Here is a 21132-nt window from a genome sequence, read left to right as displayed (position 1 = left end):
TATATTGCACATATTACTATAATTATATTTTTGAAAATAAATGTGGATACCCTATAGTTAGATAACTATAGTTATCGATACCCTAATCTAACCAAACCTGCGTGTGGGTATATAACTGCGCTAAACGTGAAACCGTCGATCACGGAGGAGGGTTGAGATTTTTTAACCATAAATCAGATTAGATTTTTCATATTTGCCCCAGGTAACAGGTACATAATAATATTTATATTTTATTGCGACGGTTGCAGATGGCCATGTTTTTTTTTTCTTTAAAGAACCCATGGCTAAAAAGTGGCTTGACAATTTACTTCCGGCTGTTAAGCCCGACTCGCAGTCCCACCGGAAATTTTCCATGCTCGTTTGTATATATTACACAACGCCTTATACCAACGCTTTAGTCATAAACCTCGGATTCACCGGGTGAAACGTTTAATCGCGTCTGCAGGTATACCGAGTGCTTGCAGACGGTTTATGACTTTGGTATTGCTATTCTGTGGCATGGCATAGCATTGCGAAAAATCCGCATTTGTGTGAGAAAAAACCGATAAAGACGGCGAGAAAAACAAATGATTTATTTAAAAAACATTCACTACTTTTCCAGTGTAGCAACCAGACATAAAAAATAATAAACAGAACCATGGGAGAGCCCGGCCAACTACAATGATGAAACCTCACCCTGACGTGTTTATATTCCAACTCAATCTATATAATATGGTCCGCAGCGTCTATACAAATAAAATATGGCGGGACTCTGATGTCCAAAACATTATAAATATTACACCTAACACCAAACCAGCAGGTGCAGAGATATCAGAGGTCCACTGTTTTTGATCGTTGTGATTTTTTTTTAAACTATTCACTCGTTATTATCGATGCAGATTATATTGTAATTTGTAGACGTACCTATTCGCGTTTGTGTTTTTATTTTTTTCAGGCACCGTTTGCATACCCTTGAACCACCTGTGCGTAGACAACGGGAGAGGTCACTTGAAGGTACCGACCGCTCATTGGAGGCAGGCGAAAAAACACGGCATCGACAGCAGCGTTGGCGAGATGAGCAGCACCAGTTTCAGCAACACGGGAACGGCGGCGGGAGAATCGATTGCCATGGCGAGTACATCGACCTACAGCAAAAACAGCAACATCAACTGCGGAGAAGGCAGCCAGAGGACCGGTCTAGGAAAAAATGCAAATTCCGCATCCTGACGACAACCGTCGCAAAAGGACGACGGGGACCACGATCTCCGTCACCGTCGGTCGTCGGCGACCGATGTTACTACTCCGAGGAATGCTGCAAAACAGCAGATTTGGATTTAATGACTGGGCTGGTCACTCTGTCCGCTGTCACCACTTGATAGATCCACTATAGATACGTGGGGGTGATGATGCAAGGTCTCTCAGTACCACTTTGATAATACTTTGCGAATACAGTTATCGTATTTTTCATAATTCAAATTTAAGTGTGTACATGTGTGCGTGTGTGTGTGTGTGTTCGTGCGCACCCCGAGCTTTTTTGTGGATTATCAGTGTACCAAATTCCAAATCATTTGATAGAGAGAGAGACAGTGACTTACGACCACCCGAATCTGATCGTCCATAAAATCATCCCCAAACAAAATCCCTCCGGTAAAAATCAAATTAATTTATCAATGTATTTAAATAGTATTTGAGGTCTATATTGGACAAATTTTAAACAAAATTTCAGCAGGCATTGAGTGTACTTTGAGGTCACTGATACAAAAGACCAAACATGAAGAAAGACGCTCGGCCGCTCGGGCAACAGACACACGCAATTTAATCATATTATTATAAAACGTACAATATCTTATTCGCACTTCAGTACATTATGTATGCAAATAGCACTAGAATATTTGAAACTGTCTTTTCCACGAGCATGCACCATGTATGGCCAAAAATAAAACCCTAAGAAAATAATATGTTTAGTATCCGCTTGTCTCAACCACCATTCTGAAAAGGTGATTCAGATTTTGATCTCATTCTAAACATGAATATCGGTAGTTCATATGCAGATATGCTCATGCAATTTTAATAATAAAATAAATATCGTTACATACTATTATTTAAACGTTTCAAAAATTAATCACAACTAACGCACTATTAAACAAGATGTTTACATTATCCAATTCGCTATAGTTTAAATCGATTCAAATATTCAATTCCTACAGTAAACTTTATTGAGATTTACTCGTATTATGATATTTTGCCCCACTTGAATAACTCTATATTATATTATTATTATGTGGCACACTAATTGACTATGCATATGGACAAATGTTAAGTAAAAATATAATATCTTCAATATAAATAATTTATCTTTTTCGTACCATAATTTGGAGAAACAGTTTTCATTCACAGTGATTCGAGTATAGTAAATATTTTTTAAACACTAAATTACTTCAATATCTTAATCATACTATGACAGACAAAGGGAGGTACACCTTCAAAACAGGAAATACTTAATAGAGTTTACTGCAAATATGATAAATTAAATCTTTTTTATCAAATCGATATCGATAATATATTTCTTTTTAAGTAAAACAAATAACTCTTTAACATTAATCGAATTAAATTTAGTTTACCATTGTTATTTAATACTGTACAAAGTTCAAAACAAAAACAGAATAAACAATTTCCTACCAGTTAAATAATGAATAATGAATAATTAATGAAAAAATAATAGTTACAAATGTTTATAATAACAAATTATTACTTTCATACTTATTTTTTAATTTTTTATTGATTCAACAATATTACTACCTATTCAAAAAACCAAAATCAAATCAATAGCATTAAGTGAAAGGTCGTAGCGTTGAGCGTACAAAAACTCCATTTATTCATTACCGTGGTAAAAATCATTACTATCCATGTTCTTAAGCAACATTATCGCATACCTAACACAATTTAAATTAAATAACAATATCCAGGTATATATAGGGTTCTAAATTTGAAATATTTCACTTGAAATTTTTCAATTGAAATATTTCAAAATTGAAAATTTCACTGTTCTTGAAATATTCCAATGAAATTATGAAAAATATTTTTTCTTTTTTTAAACGTGTTCGGTTATAGCTTGTAGATGATTAGAAACAATAAATTGATTACACACTTAGAATTAAAGAAAAACATATTATTTTTGTTGATTTATTATTTCATATTTGTATATTCTATATTATATATAGTGAAGAAAAATATTCCTGGCATTATTTTGAGAATAAAAACATTTTTTTACATGAGTTTTAAAATATTGTTGTATATCAGCGGTCCAAGAGATAATGGTTTGAAATAAAGTTGAAGTCAATTCCAACAATGAATAAAATAATAGTGTATTTTCAGTAACTATAAAGTGTACAAAAGTTGTATAATATGTGTGTGTATGTGGCTGAGTGATGTGAAGGTGCTCTGGGCTCATTATTTAATACTTAGATCATATAGTTTGTTATAACTATTATAGATTTGAATAAACATTTTATTTTTATTATTTATCAAAATGAAATAAATTCAAGAAAATAAATTGCATGAAATTTTAAAACCCTAGGTATATACATTAGGAGTACGGTAATTAAACGAGATCTTCGATTCTAGCGCCCAACGTTGAATAACGGTAATTTAAACATTTATTTTCATTTTCTTTTTTTCGGGCAACTAGCTGCAAGAGAAGCTTATAAAACACCCTAACCACCGCCACCGCCACCGTAACCACCACCACCACCACCACCGCCGACACCACCACCACCACCACCGCTCCTCCTACGAATACCGCTTATAATTTAATAATATGTACCTACGTGCGCGTCCGTATATAAGGATTACGTGTGATTTTAATCCATTACACAAACCCTCCGTGCGAGTCGTTGATGCTGTGTAAACGCATTCAAAGTCCTCGTTTCACGGCTAATTCCTCGTTCGTTCGATAAAACTTGGCCGTTTCGCGGTATAGTGCTCCAGGAAATCACGTTCCGTTTATACACGAAATGTCACTGGGTTCAATGTATTGCCCTGTGCCTAACCTGTTAAATATCTATCAATCGTGTCCAATAAATTGGACGAAATGATTTTGTTTGTTACTTTTTTACACTTTATTGCACGATGACGTTTTTACGAAGAATTTAAACCCGAACTAATATAATTATATAATATTAAGTCGTCGCTGATCGTCACATCGTTTATACAGAGCGATTTTGCATGAGTTCTAATAATCGACTTGCCTATCAAAATCTAAATGAGGAAAAATCAATACAACTCGACTATGTAACAATATCATTTTCGTGAATTTTTGTTAACTGAATCGACTACTTATGTTATTTCACTCGCGCCATACTGTTATACCAAAATCGTACTTCATTCCATCGCCTTTATTATTATTATCGAAATATTAACGCAGGTGAGATACTGGTTTTATGGTGGACAGACAACACTTTAGTGTACTCTTGTTATTCTAACACAAAAATTAATCTAATTTGAAGTCTGTCTTAGAACGATCATTGTAGGGTCCATATTAGTAATAGTCAACCTACGTGTAGAAATAAGGGACCTGACGGGTATTGCACTGGGGCACTTAATGTAGGTGAGTAAATTATGTAGTTTATTCTATTTTACTTAATCACAATGTATAGGTACTTATGTTTCTAGGGGCTGTAGCTCTCTTCTTCCCCTCGAAATTTTAAGAAAATAAAAAAATATTTTCATGGTCTTTGGAAGCTACTTCAAATACAAATTTGTATAGCTGTACAGAAACCGAAACCTAAAATAAAATCTCGGCATCGGTATGCTAAACTTATGGGAGATCCTAATCAAACCAACTCTGTGTAAGCACATCATCAGCCCTCCCCCCCCCCCCACCCCATAGAAAAACCCTAGCTACGCCACTGCGTCCCTAATATAATACACAATGTAGCGCCATTACAGCAGATTGCTGTTTAAAATTCATCGAAAATCTCGTAACGAAACTAAGAACTTTTAAAGCCTTACATTATTTACCATTAAACTATCAACTTACCAATTCAATAATATGATTAAATTTCAAACCATTGTTGCGTGGTATTTATCAATATCTGTTAAAATATAAAAATAGTTAATATTATTAAACACCATTAATTTAATCTAATACAGACAATTAGACAAACGAATGAAAAATTACCACCTCGACTTTTTTTTATGTTTCACAAGTCTTGAGCTCCCATTTAACTTCTGTACCTATAATACCTGTCTTGGGGATTCCCAAAATGTGCTGATTCATCGACAGCTCTGATATTCTGCTTCATATTCTATCTGACCATTGATGTCGCAGCCTTCTATACACGGTCGTTCCCGAATAATTTTTATCTATTAAAAGTCATGTTAACAGTTAAGTTTAGCTTTTATTATTTAACTATTATCAGTCCAATACCCTCATACCCAAATATTTAGTACATTCAAACGTATACTGGCGTATCACGCTATATGATACAATATTACTCGATTAAGTATTAATCAGTATTGCGCGTGTTGCCCACGTAAATTGGCTGGAACAGTGCAATAATACTTGTAAGTCGTCAATAAGCATTCCTAAAAAAATATCAACGAGTTCAAAACAGCGACGTAGGTGTACCTGACTATAAAATGCACACATTGCAATAAAATATACAACCCAGACCCGGTCACTTTCGATGAAATAATAATAATATAGTGAAATATCTTCTCGGGGACCACTTCTCTGCAGCTCTAAGTTTGTGGAAATAATATATTAGTCCTTTTCTTCGCGTACCCGACGAAATCCAACGACGGTAATCGGTACATAATAATAATAATAATATAATAGCGTGCGTTGCGAAACATGTTATATTATGTCTCTCGTTCGCCAGAATACGTGAGGTCCCTATTTTTATTGTATTTTTTTTTTTCTCTCGTATTCGATGACCGTTTGAAATATTGAATTGCTCGTGTGCCATAGTATGCACACACATGCACACACGTGCATACACATACACGCACGTTGTACGCGTAGATATTTACAAGATACTACTGTATAGTGCGTAATGACGTTATTATATTTACCGCCGCCGACTCAGAGTGCAGACCTGCAGAGCAAGTATTTCGGGCGTCGTGTCCGGAACACGCGTACCTATATGTATATATATATATATTGAACAATATTAAAATAATACCATACGGTGGTCGCATCCACTTTTCCCAAAAACTTTTAAATACACCTAGCTTTTTGGCACGCACTTTATAATATTATTTAGGAGAGAAAATCACCGTACGAAAAACGTGCCGTAATATACGTCGCCGACTATTTCTATAAACGATACTTTACTCTATATCCTTACATCGCGTGACTGTACAATATAATATGTGTACAGAGCGGACCGACCAGACAAACGCAAAGTTAATTATTCGTATACGTTGTACTCCTAATAATATTGTATTTGTCGTTTCGCCGTTACAATATTATATTATATTTACCTAGTGCGATCCCTCCACCGTTATATTTTACCGATTCATGACTTCGGCACCGCGTGACCTCGATTGTGCCAAAATACATATTATTGTTATAATACTATACGTTCCTAAACACTACATAATAATATAATGTACCTACATGTATATATTAAAATGTTAAGTACCTATATATTTTAATCCATAAGCATATAATAATATTGTGTATAAAACTTTTATTATAACGCATTATTTATACATATATTGTTGTTACCTATTCATGTCGTTGCTCTTTTTGTTGTCGTTGCTATTGTTGTTCCTGTCGATTATGGTTTTTTTGCTGCACACCGGAACAGAATATAATAATTATTATTATATTACACGAAGTTTTGAGCAATACAAGTTATATTATATCATATGTATACCTACAGGTTACACTAATCCACGGACGACGTTGGTCTTATTTATTTTTAAAAATTATTATTGAACACTTCAAAATAAAATATCATTATTACGATGCATTGTATATATTTAAAACGGTTGATTAAAACATAATACGTATCCCTCATTCCTCGATAACATTATTTTTCCGTTTAATAACTTAGTTCAAACGCCATTTAAAGTATAGTTACTATTGCGTTGAATGTTCGTAATTACACGGGGACTTATATAACTCATTCCAATGTAAATTAACTTCTCCCCGCCCAAAAAAAAAAAAACACAAAATTTTTGGTAACAATGGATCATTGATGTTTCCAATAATTATTTTGAACATATATTATTAATACTATTATAGATATTACATAGATAATGATATTATAGTTAATAGTTCATCAGGCAGCGCGTGCATACTCGAATATATAAATCTATCAACAACACTTGCTGCAGGTTCAGTCGACATTTATTTTATATAAGCTACATTATTCGTTCGTATACTCCAATAATTTTGAGTTACCATATGTGATTAATTTTAACTGTACCTATTTAATTTAAGGCTATGAAATATTTTATTGTGCGTGCGTGTGTTTATGTGTGTTTTTTTTAAATAAATGCTTTTAACTGTAAAATATAATTGTCTGTTTATTTATTATATTTTTCCCATAAGGCGGATAGGATCATCATCCCTCGGTGGATATATTATAATGCGCTCTACCACCATCACCATCACCACCAGAACCTATGTGGAAAAGGTGAGAGCTGATACGGAAAAGCACAACTATGAATGTAAAAATAATATAAGCAAAACTAAAAAAAAAATAATAACAATAATAACGATAATACATTTGAAAAAACAACGACAATGGTGGAAATACGGCTTGGAGCGCTATAAATATGCAAAACAAGAGTATTGCAGTCGGTGCTTGGATTAAAATTTGAATTTATAAATAAACATAATAGGCCACGAGAGGCCAAAAATTATCTCGTGAAAACGGATGAATTCCAGTATGTGTACAACTGTATGTGATATTTGTAAGTGAATAACAACACTCCGCCTATAATAGGCTATAATAAAGGTTTATACTAACGAACTTTTCTCGATTATTTTGCATTTCAAGTATTGTAATATTGATTTGAAAACGAAAGAAGGAAATTAAAATTGTTTCGTTCATAAAATATAGTATAATATTATGCCTAATATATAATTTATTAAATTATTTTTTCTCAAAACCAAATCCAGAAGTGTTAAGTATATATTTTAAGTACTTTTAAAACAATTTATCCCGTCTTATATATTATATAGGTACCTACTATTATTTACTATTTTTGAATTATTTTTATTTTTATTTTAAGTACCTATGCTTGTAGACCAAAAAAGAATATAATCATTTTAATTCTAAACTTATATGATTTTTAATACAAAAATGTTGTATACCAGATATAATATGCAAGTTTAAATAGAAGTACTCATTCTATACAAATACCTACATGATAATATAACTTTATAAGTACCTGCTATTTATTATAAAAATGTTAAACAATGTTATTAAATAGTATATGTACAACGTTAGTAAATAGTATTCGGGTCACCAGGAAGTATTAACATTAAATTGGTAAAGTGTTAATATTCATATTGGTCAATGGATATTTCAAACACAAATTTCCGTAAAAAGTACAATAGTTAACGTATTAGTTAAAAAACTCAAAATATGAAAATATCCAATTGAACATGATAAGGTATCAGTGCGCTGCGAGATATTTTATAAAATGTTTACATTTTAAACTATATTAAAAGACCCCAAAACAACATAATATTACATCCAAGGAAGAAAAAATAAGATTAGGAAAGGATAATTAATATAATTTATAAAAATGACAAATTAGCTCACACCAGAATTACTTATATACCTACTGATAAGTTATAACTTATAACCTTATACAAGTAAACTAAGAACATTATCCGTATTCTAACGTTGGCTTTTTTTATGATATTTGAATTTTAATGAATTATGTTTTAGTTAAGTTTTAAATGAGAACTCATTATTTTTAAATGCTAATATAAATGTTCAGTGAAAATTTCATGTATCTACATTCTACAGTCATTAGTTTTAGAGTTACGACAAAAACCATAATCAATTTTGTCAAAATTGCAATTTTTCCTTAATTTTTATGTTGTTATTCCCTGCGCTTTTGAAAACTATTGGGAATTTTAAATTTTTACCTCCCGAATGCACCAACTAGATTCACTTTCCTATCAAACAAGATACTGTTGAAGAAAATCAAACCTGTTTTACTGCCCCGAACCGTGATGACAGACACAAAAATAAAAATAAAAAAACACATTTCATTGTAAAATCAATACATTCATCGCTGCACTCAGAATCTAAAATACATATATTTTATTTTAAAATAATAATACCGTAAAAAAAGTTCAAAGAAAAAACACAGATAATGTTAACTTTAAGCTAGATAATAAGTCAATTCAGTATTCACTCTATTACTAAAGCAAACAACACAAGGTTTGTTTTGCTAAACGCAAATTCGATTATATATTAGCAATTTTGCTTATTTAAAAAAAAACTATCAATATTTTGTTATATACACTGAATTTTCTTCTCGTTAATTAACTTTTTTAAACTAAATGATTGAATTCTAGACTTCTTTGTATGAAGTAAAAACAGTATGGTTTTTTTTTCAAAATGTTGTTGTACCTTCTTCCATGTTTACTTTTTATAATGAGGTTTGTTGAAAAAATGCATGTATTTAATTTGAAAATGTCATATTATCTTACAAAGGGTAACCATCAATTTCTATCTTAAATATATCAGCTTTATATTTTAAATATATAAAAATTTCACAATCCATTTATTTTTTTTTAAAATATCGATTTTATTATTTTATTTAACGTGATAATTTTTCATTACTTTTAAATTTTTATTAATAATGCTCTACTATTCTGCATTAAAATAATCGAAATAAATAATATAAATTAAACAAGTAAAATTGGTACATGCAGGGTTTTGTATTTTGCTAAATTATAAATAATTTTTTGGATCATATTTTATCACGGCGAAATGTATAGGCAATTTAGGTACTTTATTGTGTAGAACATTACAAAACTTTTGGTATGGAAATCTTGTAAAGAATACTTTTATTTTGTATTAGGATAATTCAAATAAATTGATTCCAAAATGTGTCAACTACTTTTGGGTATATGAGATGAAAAAGTAATCATAAATCATAATACGCGTTTAAATATTTTTTTCGAAAAATATTCTATTGGAGATGGGCGAACTTCCAGTAGAAACTCATGAGTGCGTAAATATTGGACACAATATTAACCGACGACGGTTGGCTGCGCTGGTTCCTGTTGCTGATCCGGCGGGGGGTTCTTTTCTTCCATCACTCCTTCTTCGCCTTCACCCAAGACGACCACACCTGTAGCTTATGTTTGAGTCATTGTGATGTTATATAAAAAAAACTAATTTATTGTTATTATTTTTATTTTTTATGAGATTCTGCACAGTAGTATTATATAGAAACCGCCCTTCATCAAACATTATGGTTACACCATATAATTTCCTAGCTTAAAAACTGAACGATCAAATATGACTTACTAGGCGTTGACGTAACATAAGAGTATTATTGCCTATATGACTATAAACGTACAATATAATTACTAAAATTACCTATATCATATTATATATAATAATATATACGTATTAAGTTCGATCACTGCATGATTTATATACAGGTTGATCGCAATGCTCTTAAATTGCCAACTCAGTCAATATAGCAGCACGCGGGTCAATCAATTATTATTTATTATAGTTCCACTTGAACATGATTCATAATAAAACACTCACTGAAGGTTTTTTAGTTACAAATACGTTAACAGCAGTACAGCACGTAGGAGACGAAGATGCTTAGCTATATTAATGAACTTATAATGAGTTCTTATAATTTATGACAATAACAATATCATAGGTAATACTGTAATAGCCAATAGGTATACATTGTGAACATTGAATTATAATTTAAAACTAAATACTAAAAATTAACATATTATATTTTATTATTTATTTGGTTTTATTTATGACTATAAAATATGTAAGTACGTGGTGCAACCTATATATAACCCCTTTTCTAAAAAGGGGGGGGGGGGGAAATGTCCGCATCAAAAATACATCGGGAGGAATTAATGTCCTAGCTACTACACCGAAAACAGTCAGAGGAAAAATGTCCGCGACTCGTAGTATTTATCGAATATTTATTTGGTAGTTTTATTCCGGGTCGACTGAATAGTAAAACCGAAGAACTATTTGATAGTTTTATACATAGACTGAATAGTAAAAACTATCGAATATTCAGAGACTAACCTTAGAACCCCTCAGAAAAAAATCCTATATCCACCACTGGTAGCAATCACTATCACAAATGTAAGAGACTACCAAGATAATTTTCAACAATTTTAATACACCTATTAGTCTGTTTTAATACCTAATTTGTCAGGTGTGTATCCCAATGAGGCAACGACTCCAATCTCCAAGACCTAGAGAACTATACTAGTTTATAATTTATACTCACATTATAGGCATGTGTGACCTGCGTTTACCAATGTGTAAAATGTGAAAAAATTGGTGTGTTTCTAAGATGTAGTCCAGCGGTTCTTAACCTTTTGTAGATCACGGACCCCTGATGAAAGATTTCTAGAAATCGCGGACCCCCTTAACAATTTTTTTTCGGATACCTTTTATTTTTACAGAACATCTCATGTTATCATAACCAAAATTATAATAATTATTTTATATAACAAATTACATAAGTAGACATAACAAAACATACACATTTGTAATTATTTTATTACGATTAATTTTTTTATAAAAATGGGTAATATAAAACCATAATTGAGTACGATCGATCAACTGCACTTAGTGGCAGTAAATATAAGACTGCCGGGATTACAGTGCTGTACGCATGTAAATTTCGTATGAACAAGAAAAACTGATTATACTTAATAAATATTAATAATACAATTATTTGGTGTAGAATCTACATATTATTATATATGAAAAAAAATATTAATAATCCAACAATATTGTAATAATGCATTCATGTCACTTATTGACGTATGTTATGTGTTAAGGCTGCCGCGGACAGGGGCGGATTTAGGTATGTGATGGCCCCTGGGCAGAATATGTTGTGGGGGCCCCTTATACATAAACAAAGAAATATATTTTTTTACTTATTAAATAATATTTATTATTATGTTTAGTAGAAGTAACAATTAACTACTAAATATAATTATTAAATTATAACTATAATTATAAAAACAATCGAATCGAGTATAACTAGTATATTAAGTAATATTATCATAATATTAAGTGTAGGTAATTAAATGAAAAATAATAAATAAAAATAATAATGTCAAGTAATTAAAATTAAATGCCTGGAACTTTTCTTAATTTATAATAACGATAATTTATTTATCTACAGACAGATAGTCTGTAATGTGTATTTTATATTTCCGAAAACTAATCTCATAATTCTGACGATGAATTACCTATATTCTTGTTAACCATCATGTTTTCTACGACATTCGACATAATATTATCGTTCAGACCCACATGTGTATATTTAGAATCACATTTACTAATATTATTACAACCGGCGGTGCACACCGATCGCGGACGGCATAAACTATCTTATCTAGATTTTTAGAGACCGTTCATTGTCAATAAACGTAAATACATCTACCTATTATTAGTTAGTAAAATAAAAATGTTTAAATTCCAAAAATAGTTCAATATTATTTAATTAAATATGTGTAAATATAAATAAAATATTTTTTCTGTATTCTAATTTAAATATCATAAAATTGTGGGGGCCCCTGGGCTGCAGCCCACTCAGCCCTCCCCTAAATCCGGCCCTGACCGCGGACCACAGGTTAAGTTAAGAATCGCTGATGTAGTCAAAATTCTCGATTATCCGTATTTATGCATACACTCATTAAAATACTTAAGTTCCCAAAAAAAAAATATATAAATTCGCAAGACTGGGGCATTAACGAGTTAAAAAGTTAAAGTTACTTAACTAGTTACTTTTGGCTTTTCATTAACTTAACAGTTAACTTACTAAATTTATTTTTTAATCAACGTGAAATTAACGAATTAATTTTTCATTTTAAGAAGCAAGTTAAGTTAATTTATTTTGTTTTTAATTTCATTATATTTCACTATTTCAGACTATTTCGTTTTCATGTCAAAAAATATTTACCGTGAATTGTTTAAAGTTAAAAATGTATATCATTCGAATTTAACTTATATGGAAATATTGTACAAAGTATAAACACTAAAGTATATGATTTAGTTTTGGGTTGGAAAAAAATTAAGTACACTAGCATAGTAGCATTATGTAAACCAATTAACTTTTTTTTAACTTAATAAAAAGTTAACAAAAAATGTGTATTAACTTTTGACTTAACTGAGTTAACCTATAGTTAAATTAACTTTTTGTTATTAGTGCATATTAACTTAACTTAACTGAGTTAAACAAAAATCACTAACTCGCCACACTTGTAAATTCGTAAAATACGTGGTAACTATAGAGCGTTGTGCACAATATGTGTGTATAAATACGGAAACAGCGAACTTCAAGTGATTATAATTTAAAACTTCGAAATTAATGATTCGGGAGAATTTTTTTAGCACCATAGTTTTCAAAACGTCAATTAAAAGTTAACTTTCAAAGAAAAAATGCGGGTTACAAGCAGTGTCGGCCTGGCATACCAAAGGCCCATGGATCAGTTTTTTTAAGGGGCCCCCAAAAATGTACACTGTATTTTGTTGAAACAACATATTAAGATACTTCTTTAAATATAGGTACTTTACATTTTTATTAATATGGATCATAATATATAATATATATCATAATCATGATTCATGAGTTAACTTAAATATAAAAGCAATATTACAAATAATTATTTTTGAAATAGGTACCTAACTAGTAAGAATATTTTGAATAATAAAACACAGTTTTTAAATAAGTAATTTTTTTAATTCATTAGATGAATCGTCTCTATCAATTTTTGATAGTTAATTTCTATCAGTTCTTTTCTGTATACCTACTAAAGACTGCAATTACCTACCGAATACATTAACTTTGATTTTAAATTTTTTTATATTTAAATTAGTTATAATTTTGCAAGGTTAACAAGGTTTGCAAGGTATTTTGCAGATTTATATATACGTTTCATGTTCATAAATTAATTGCACAAATTCACGGTAAATAAATGATAATCTAAGCAATAGACAACAGTATAACATCAAATATATCGAATAACAAATAACAATTAACAATAATCGACAGCACGCGCGTACACGACGTCACGACTACAGCAGTGAGCAGTTCAGCAGTCTGATTAATAAAATAACAAATCAATAATCATAGCCGTGTACGTATTATCACTATTATCCTAGTTATATTTGTCGACAATATTCTTATAAATAACTATAGTCGATACTCGATGGGATGCGAGAAAAACATTATATAATATTTATAAATAATAGCATTATAATACAATATTAACGCAAAGCCGACACGATGGAAATCATTCGTTTAAAAATAAACTATGAAACTATTGAAATATTTTAAGCTACAAAACAATAAATAATAATTATTAATTACACAGAAATGAAATTACGAAAACTAAAATTATATTTCTATTATTCTATTATACAATTTCAGTTTAGGAGACATAACCGTAAGCTATATAAGAATAATATTATGTAAGTCACTTTCAAAAGTAAATGTCATACCTTCATCATTATTATATATTTAAATATTATACATTTATACAGATATTATAGACGTATAGTATTGTAAATTAATACATAAATACATAATACATTTTTTTCTATGCAATATTTGCATGATTGCTGAATCCAACAGCGGAGCACTGGGGCCCCCCTGCAGGGTCGGGCAAGCGGGGTCCTCGTGGTCTCGTCCAAGTCCATTGTTTTTAAAAATAAAGATAAAACCTAACTTAACTTGCAGTAGTGCAATTAATCCAAAAAAAACCTCCTCTAAACTTATTACTAGACAATTTCATTGCACTCTATTATTCATCATATTATAGGCCATAGGGAAATGCTGGACAAAATTGACGACTCTAACAAAAAAAAAAGGAGGTGCCCCGGCCGCATTCGCGGCCCAGCGGCCATGGTCAGGCCGACACTGGTTACAAGTGAAATTGTACCCAAACCGTGATACACATAATAATATTATGAAAATATAACGAAAATCTGACACGTCCTTAGACCATATACAACGGATGGAGCTACTTTAATCACTTGCTGCGTCCAACATAACCCCCTACTTATTAATTATTTTATAGCGATTGTTGGCGCAACGCACGCGCAATAACTCGTTGTACCTTGAAATGAAATGGATGGCGGCGATGGAATGTAAAGCGGCACAGGCGCAACGCATGCGCAATAACTCGTTGTACCATGAAATTAAATGGGTGGCGAGGGATTATGTTGTACACACCTCGCGGTATACGAGAAACACGCACATAGCTCCATCCATTGTATATAGATCTAAGAACACGTCTGACTAGCAGCGCTCGGCCAATAATGGAACTACGGCGGCGTAACGAGTTCTGACCGCCGATCCAGCTGCAGCTGCCCGCGATGCATAACCACGATTTAGGATATCTTAAATCGTTTGAATAATAACCGTGTTAACCTGTTCGTTATAATCGTGGTTAAATTATGGTTACCGTCAATAACCATTATCATTAATATTTATTATATATTTTTGTTTGGTCATTTTCCAATTTCTTGTCGTTTCGCTTCGCCTTCTCGTGTCACGTTGTTTGTGATTCATCATGCTCCCTCAAGCAAGGATTTCCTCGGACGCGAGATTTCAATGGGTTGTCGCTCCGAATTATTTCGATAGAATTGACAGTGATTCGGATGATTCTGACGAAGTAAGACACAACAAATTAGAATTCATTAATTCATCAATAGAAATTAAAAATAATCATTAGTAAACTTACTTATATGTTCTAATATATGTATACTAATACATTCAATTTTAGGACGAGAACAATGAACCGAGTGAGAAAAAAATGCGTAAGACTCAACAGCGTGAAGAACAAAAACAACAAGAACTAAAAATTAGAAAACTTAGAGAAGATTTAATTCAAATTGAAATAGATCCACAAAATCCTGATCACTTTGAACGATTATTGTTGTCTAATCCCAACAGCGCGATAACTTGGATTAGATACATGGCTTGCTATATACAAGTAATAATTAATTACATTTTAAAATAACTAAAACTTTTAATTTATTCCATGGAGCTACGATTTTGACTTTTAACCATAGTAAATGTTATTTTACAATGTCTAAACATTAAACATCACTTATTGAATACAGCATTGAAGTCTATAACTCATGATTTACACTTGTAAAATTATTATAAAACCTCATTATAATTTTTCTTGCATTAATCCCTGTTTCATTAAAATAATTGTGAAAATGTGCATTGTGATTAAACATATTATTATTTTAATGTATAGGCTAAAGATGTGGAAAAAGCAAGGGCAACAGCAAAAAGAGCATTGACTATAATTGATGCTAGAGAAGAGCAAGAAAAAATAAGTATTTGGACTTCACTTTTAATTTTGGAAGAATTATATGGCACCAAGGTAAAAAGATTAAAAATTTGGTTTATTTTAAAATTGAATTACTTTTAACTGAATTGGTTATTAAATATTCAGTGTTATAATAATTATAACTTACGTATTGGAGAGAAAATTGGGTACACATATCTTCATTCCTAAATATTTGAAATGTTGATATGTTCTTCACTCTGCACTTTGAAAATAAATTTTATAGTAATTCATTTATATTTTTTCTTTGTATATTATCATATAAATAGTTAAAAACAAATAAAATAATAACATTTATTATATTTTAGGAATCATTTAAACAAACAATGGATGAAGCATTACGTTCAAATAATGAATATTATATTTATATGAAAATATTGGAAATGTTTACAGATTCTAAAAGATTAAAAGTACAGTTTGATAATAATTAATAACAATTCTTTTGGTACTTTTTGTTAATGCCTAGCCACTGTGCCGTGTAAAAAAAAATACTCAAACACACTGTCAGTCTATTGTAGTATGATATGTTTTATATACCACTACAGAACTAAAAGTAAATAATAATAATAATAAATTGTTTACAATTAATAGTTGCATAGTTTATAATTTTTTAATGTCTCATAATTACATGTAAACAAATTAAACAGTTTTATAAAGATTCTTGAATGTCTGAAATTTTGTTTTGTTTTAACAATATATTTTTGTTATACAAATTTAATGCCAGTATTGAATATTGCAGGAAATAACTTAAATAACTTTTTGAAATTAACTTTTTACAATATTCTATAATAAGCTAATAACGTTTATAAGGTGTGTACCGACTTATATAGTTATACATACCTACAATATAACCACAAGTCCGCTACATACTAAAGTCATTAAAATATAATAAAATAGAATTTCAAATAATACAAGTAGTATTTACCCTTTTCCATATATAACTCACATACTAACTTAAAAGTAAGATATCATAGAAATACAGAGAAATATCGAAATTTTAAATTAGGTAAAGTCTTGTGGTGGGGTGATAAATTGTATACAGTTCAGGGGCAAGGCAATAACAAACAAACACCTAGTTCTATAGTAAACTTAATTTTGAATGATTTTGTTTCATTTAGGGACTAGATAAATTAATTGCAAAAATAAATAGAAAGTTTAGTGATTCTATTGAGGCTTATATACATTGCGCTACTGTGTACTTCAAAAAAAATAAATCTGGCAAAGCGAGATTTATTTTACAAAAAGCATTATCAACTCTTCCAACCGAATCACGTATGTTAATTTATATATTAAATAGCAATATAGTAAAATTCTTAAATCATAAAATTTTATAATATATAAAATCAAAAGAAACACTTGTGATTTAGTGAATACTGAATAAGGAACAGTGGTGAACTTGAAGTTTTGTCAAAGGCTAGTCTAATATTTCACCTTTCCGCAGCACCAATTGCCCAATAAAGACATTCATTATCATATTATGAGGACGTGATGCCCGCATGTGATGTCTCCGTCTTACAAGTGCGTAACATAGCAAATTTTACACTCAGCAGAACACGTGTAGTTCATTATAAAAAAATTTTAAAATTAGAATTTAAGAGTGATTTAACTATTGTAAAATCTAAAGGTAAGATTATTATCTAGGTAACCTCATGGGCTTTTTATTATATTTTAATTTTAAAGCGAGTTAAGTATTTTAAAGTTGTAAATTGTTTGTACATCTTTAAATACTCATAACTCGCATTAAAATTAAAATATAATAAAAAGCCCATGAGGTTGTCTAGATAATAATCTAACCTTTAGTTTTTATAAGAGGTCAATTCACTCTAATGTTGAAACTAATGAAGCTACACGTGTTCTGATAAGCATAAACTTTGCTATGTTACGCATTTGTAAAACGGAGACAACACTTGTGTGTAGTACGTCCTCTTAATTATATCTACTACTACCTGTTGTAATTATTACTAAAATACTATAGTTAATACTAAACTATCACTTATTGGTAATTTTAACCATCCACCACCACTTAAGAAACTCAGAGGCCTCACCACGCCGTAAGGAAGTTTTGTTCTCAAATAAAAATGAGATAATATTAAAAAGTTTACACGGTTTAAGTCGTTGTAAAACATATTTTTTACTTTTTGAATGACAATATACAGTTTAAATTTCATATTCCAATGCAAAATACTTCTCTGAGTATTTCGATAGGAACATACAAATTAAATTTAAGACGATTTATTTTTCTATTGTTCTCAAAAAAAAAAAAAAGACACTTGCCTTCAAATCCAAATCCTATTCATAAATTAAATGCAAATATTAAAAATTATTATCTACAATATTGATATTTTTGTGCAATACTATAATAATATATTAATTTTATTTTATTATAATTTTGTCTATTTAAAAGATGTCTCTATGATAAGTCAATTTGCTTTGGTGGAAAATAGTAATGGATCGCCAGAAGAAGCACAAACACTTTTTGAACATGTCTTAACTTGCTATCCTTCACGTATTGATATATGGAGTGTATATATAGATATGTTGATAAAGTCTAACAGAATAGATTTGGCAAGGTAAGAACACTTTACTTCTAACCAAGATATTATTCCTCAAATGTCCATCATAGCTTGTTTAATAATAATATAAAATTAATTTTTATGATTTTAGATGTGCATTAGAAAAAGCAGCAATACAAAAATTATCACCAAAAAAGATGAAAAGTTTGTTTAATAAGTGGTTAATGTTAGAAGAAAAGTATGGGACTTCTGAATCTATAGATAAGGTTAAGGAATGCATGAACAGTTATTTTGATTAAATTTAAAAAAACAATAAATAATCTTAAACAGTTAATAATAACAATAATCTTGAACAGTTAATAATAAAAACAATATTTTAAGAATTAATTATTGTAATTGTTTTGTTATAAATATCTAGAACCTATAATAATCTTATGAATCTATTGTTTTTCTTACTATGTGTATGTAGGTTTCTCATTATCATTGATAACCATTGTATCTATTTAAAAAAATTAATTATCTTATCTCACAGACTCTTCAATACTTGGGTTAAAACTATGAGTTTTGTTAAACTTTACAAAAACATTTACTGAATTTCCCACAGTATTAATTTTAAATAATTTTTTTAGATTCTGAGCGAAGCGATGTTGATTCTACAATGATGTGTGTTTTTTTTTTAATTTTTAATTTTTTTTTTATTTTTGTGTCTCATCACCTTTTAGGACAGTAAAAGTGCTTGGATTTTCTTCAATAGTAACTTTTCTGATAGGAAAGTGAATCTAGTTGGTACTTTGGGGGGTCAAAAGTAAAAATTTCCCAGTAGTTTTCACAAGCGACGTGAAAAACAAAAGAAAAATTAAGGAAAAACGGGAATTTTTACGCAAAACCTGTATTCGAGAAAATCGATTTTGGTTTTTGGTGTAACTCTAAAACAAATGACCGTAGGGACATGAAATTTTGACTGAATGTTTATATTAGCATTTTCTATACACCATAAAATTTACAAAATATTTTGACTCTTTTTGAGCTGTATACGGCCATTGTCAGTTTTCAATTTTTTTAGTTTTTTTTTCTATAAATATCAATAAAATTTTATCTGTTGATTAAAAAAGCTTGAAAATTTAATAGAAGCCTCCTAGGTTATTGTTTCAAAGGCAGATGAAAAAAATTCAAAATCCTTAGTCACAGTTTTTAATTATAAGCATTTAAAGTTCAAATTTTGACAAAATACGGAAAAATCACGAAAAATAGCAAATTATTTTGATGAGAATTCATAAAAATTTTTCTTTTTAAATCTAAGATTTGAAAATATAATATAAGATTACTCATAAGTTTGTCTACCTTTATCAAAAAAAAAATGTCTAGAAGAAACTTAAATTAAATTTTTATGAGCGTCTGAAATTTATATTTTTACAACATTTAATATTTACTCGATTTCTCATGTAACAATTTTCTTATTTTATTGTAATTAAAAAACGAATGACTGTAGATACTTGAAAATTTCACTGAATGTTTATATTAGCATTTTCTATACACCGTAAAATGTTGAAAATATTTTGACTCTTTTTGAGCTGTTTACGGACATAAGGCTGCTGATATATCGTTCTAATAGCAGTTGAAAAATATTAAAAATACATAGGCACAATTTTATTTTATAAGCATTTAAAGTTCAAATGTTGACAATATTTATTAAATTTATAATTTATTAATTATTTTGTAGTTAAAAATGTATAAAATGTTTAACTTTTATGGCTAAGGATTGAAAATTTAAAACAAGGCTTCACGTAAATAGGTTATATATAAATTTCTTTATTCACAATAATATCATCAAATATACTTGGTAATATCATAGGCTGACTGACCGTTTCCGCTCGGAATCGTTTTTCTTATACAATGATATTATATCATTGAATTCAAATTTAACACCATCCATTACAGTGACCCACTTGTAACCTACTGTACAGCAGAGCGACATCCACTTATCCACCTTTTTTAATATGCATTTATACAAATGAACAACATGAAATATATAATAAATAAAAAAAAAAAAAAAAGTACACAATA

The 21132-nt window shown here is 29.9% G+C and overlaps 2 protein-coding genes across 2 annotated transcripts in view; both read left to right on the top strand.

Annotated features, from left to right (window-relative positions):
* The window catches only part of LOC132940211 (tachykinin-like peptides receptor 99D), a 266534-nt gene extending 265186 nt beyond the window's left edge, over positions 1 to 1348 (top strand). The window contains exon 8 of the mRNA XM_061007685.1: positions 935 to 1348. Within this exon, the coding sequence (XP_060863668.1) occupies positions 935 to 1206 (272 nt within the window). The 3' untranslated portion in view covers positions 1207 to 1348. The remainder of the gene's footprint in view (positions 1 to 934) is intronic.
* A 14176-nt stretch (positions 1349 to 15524) lies between these two features.
* On the top strand, positions 15525 to 19455 carry LOC132940861 (protein RRP5 homolog). The gene is made up of 7 exons (XM_061008656.1): positions 15525 to 15868; positions 15980 to 16189; positions 16463 to 16591; positions 16864 to 16965; positions 17674 to 17827; positions 18960 to 19125; positions 19220 to 19455. Exons 1-7 carry the CDS (start codon positions 15767 to 15769, stop codon positions 19365 to 19367), a joined length of 1011 nt encoding a protein of 336 aa, XP_060864639.1. The 5' UTR covers positions 15525 to 15766; the 3' UTR covers positions 19368 to 19455.
* Positions 19456 to 21132: the final 1677 nt, after the last annotated feature.

This window comes from Metopolophium dirhodum, chromosome 3, assembly GCF_019925205.1.
Source record: "Metopolophium dirhodum isolate CAU chromosome 3, ASM1992520v1, whole genome shotgun sequence".
NCBI classification, from domain to species: Eukaryota; Metazoa; Arthropoda; class Insecta; order Hemiptera; family Aphididae; genus Metopolophium; species Metopolophium dirhodum.
The sequence above is the reverse complement of the archived record's forward strand: the minus strand, read 5'-3'. Positions and strand labels throughout refer to the sequence as shown.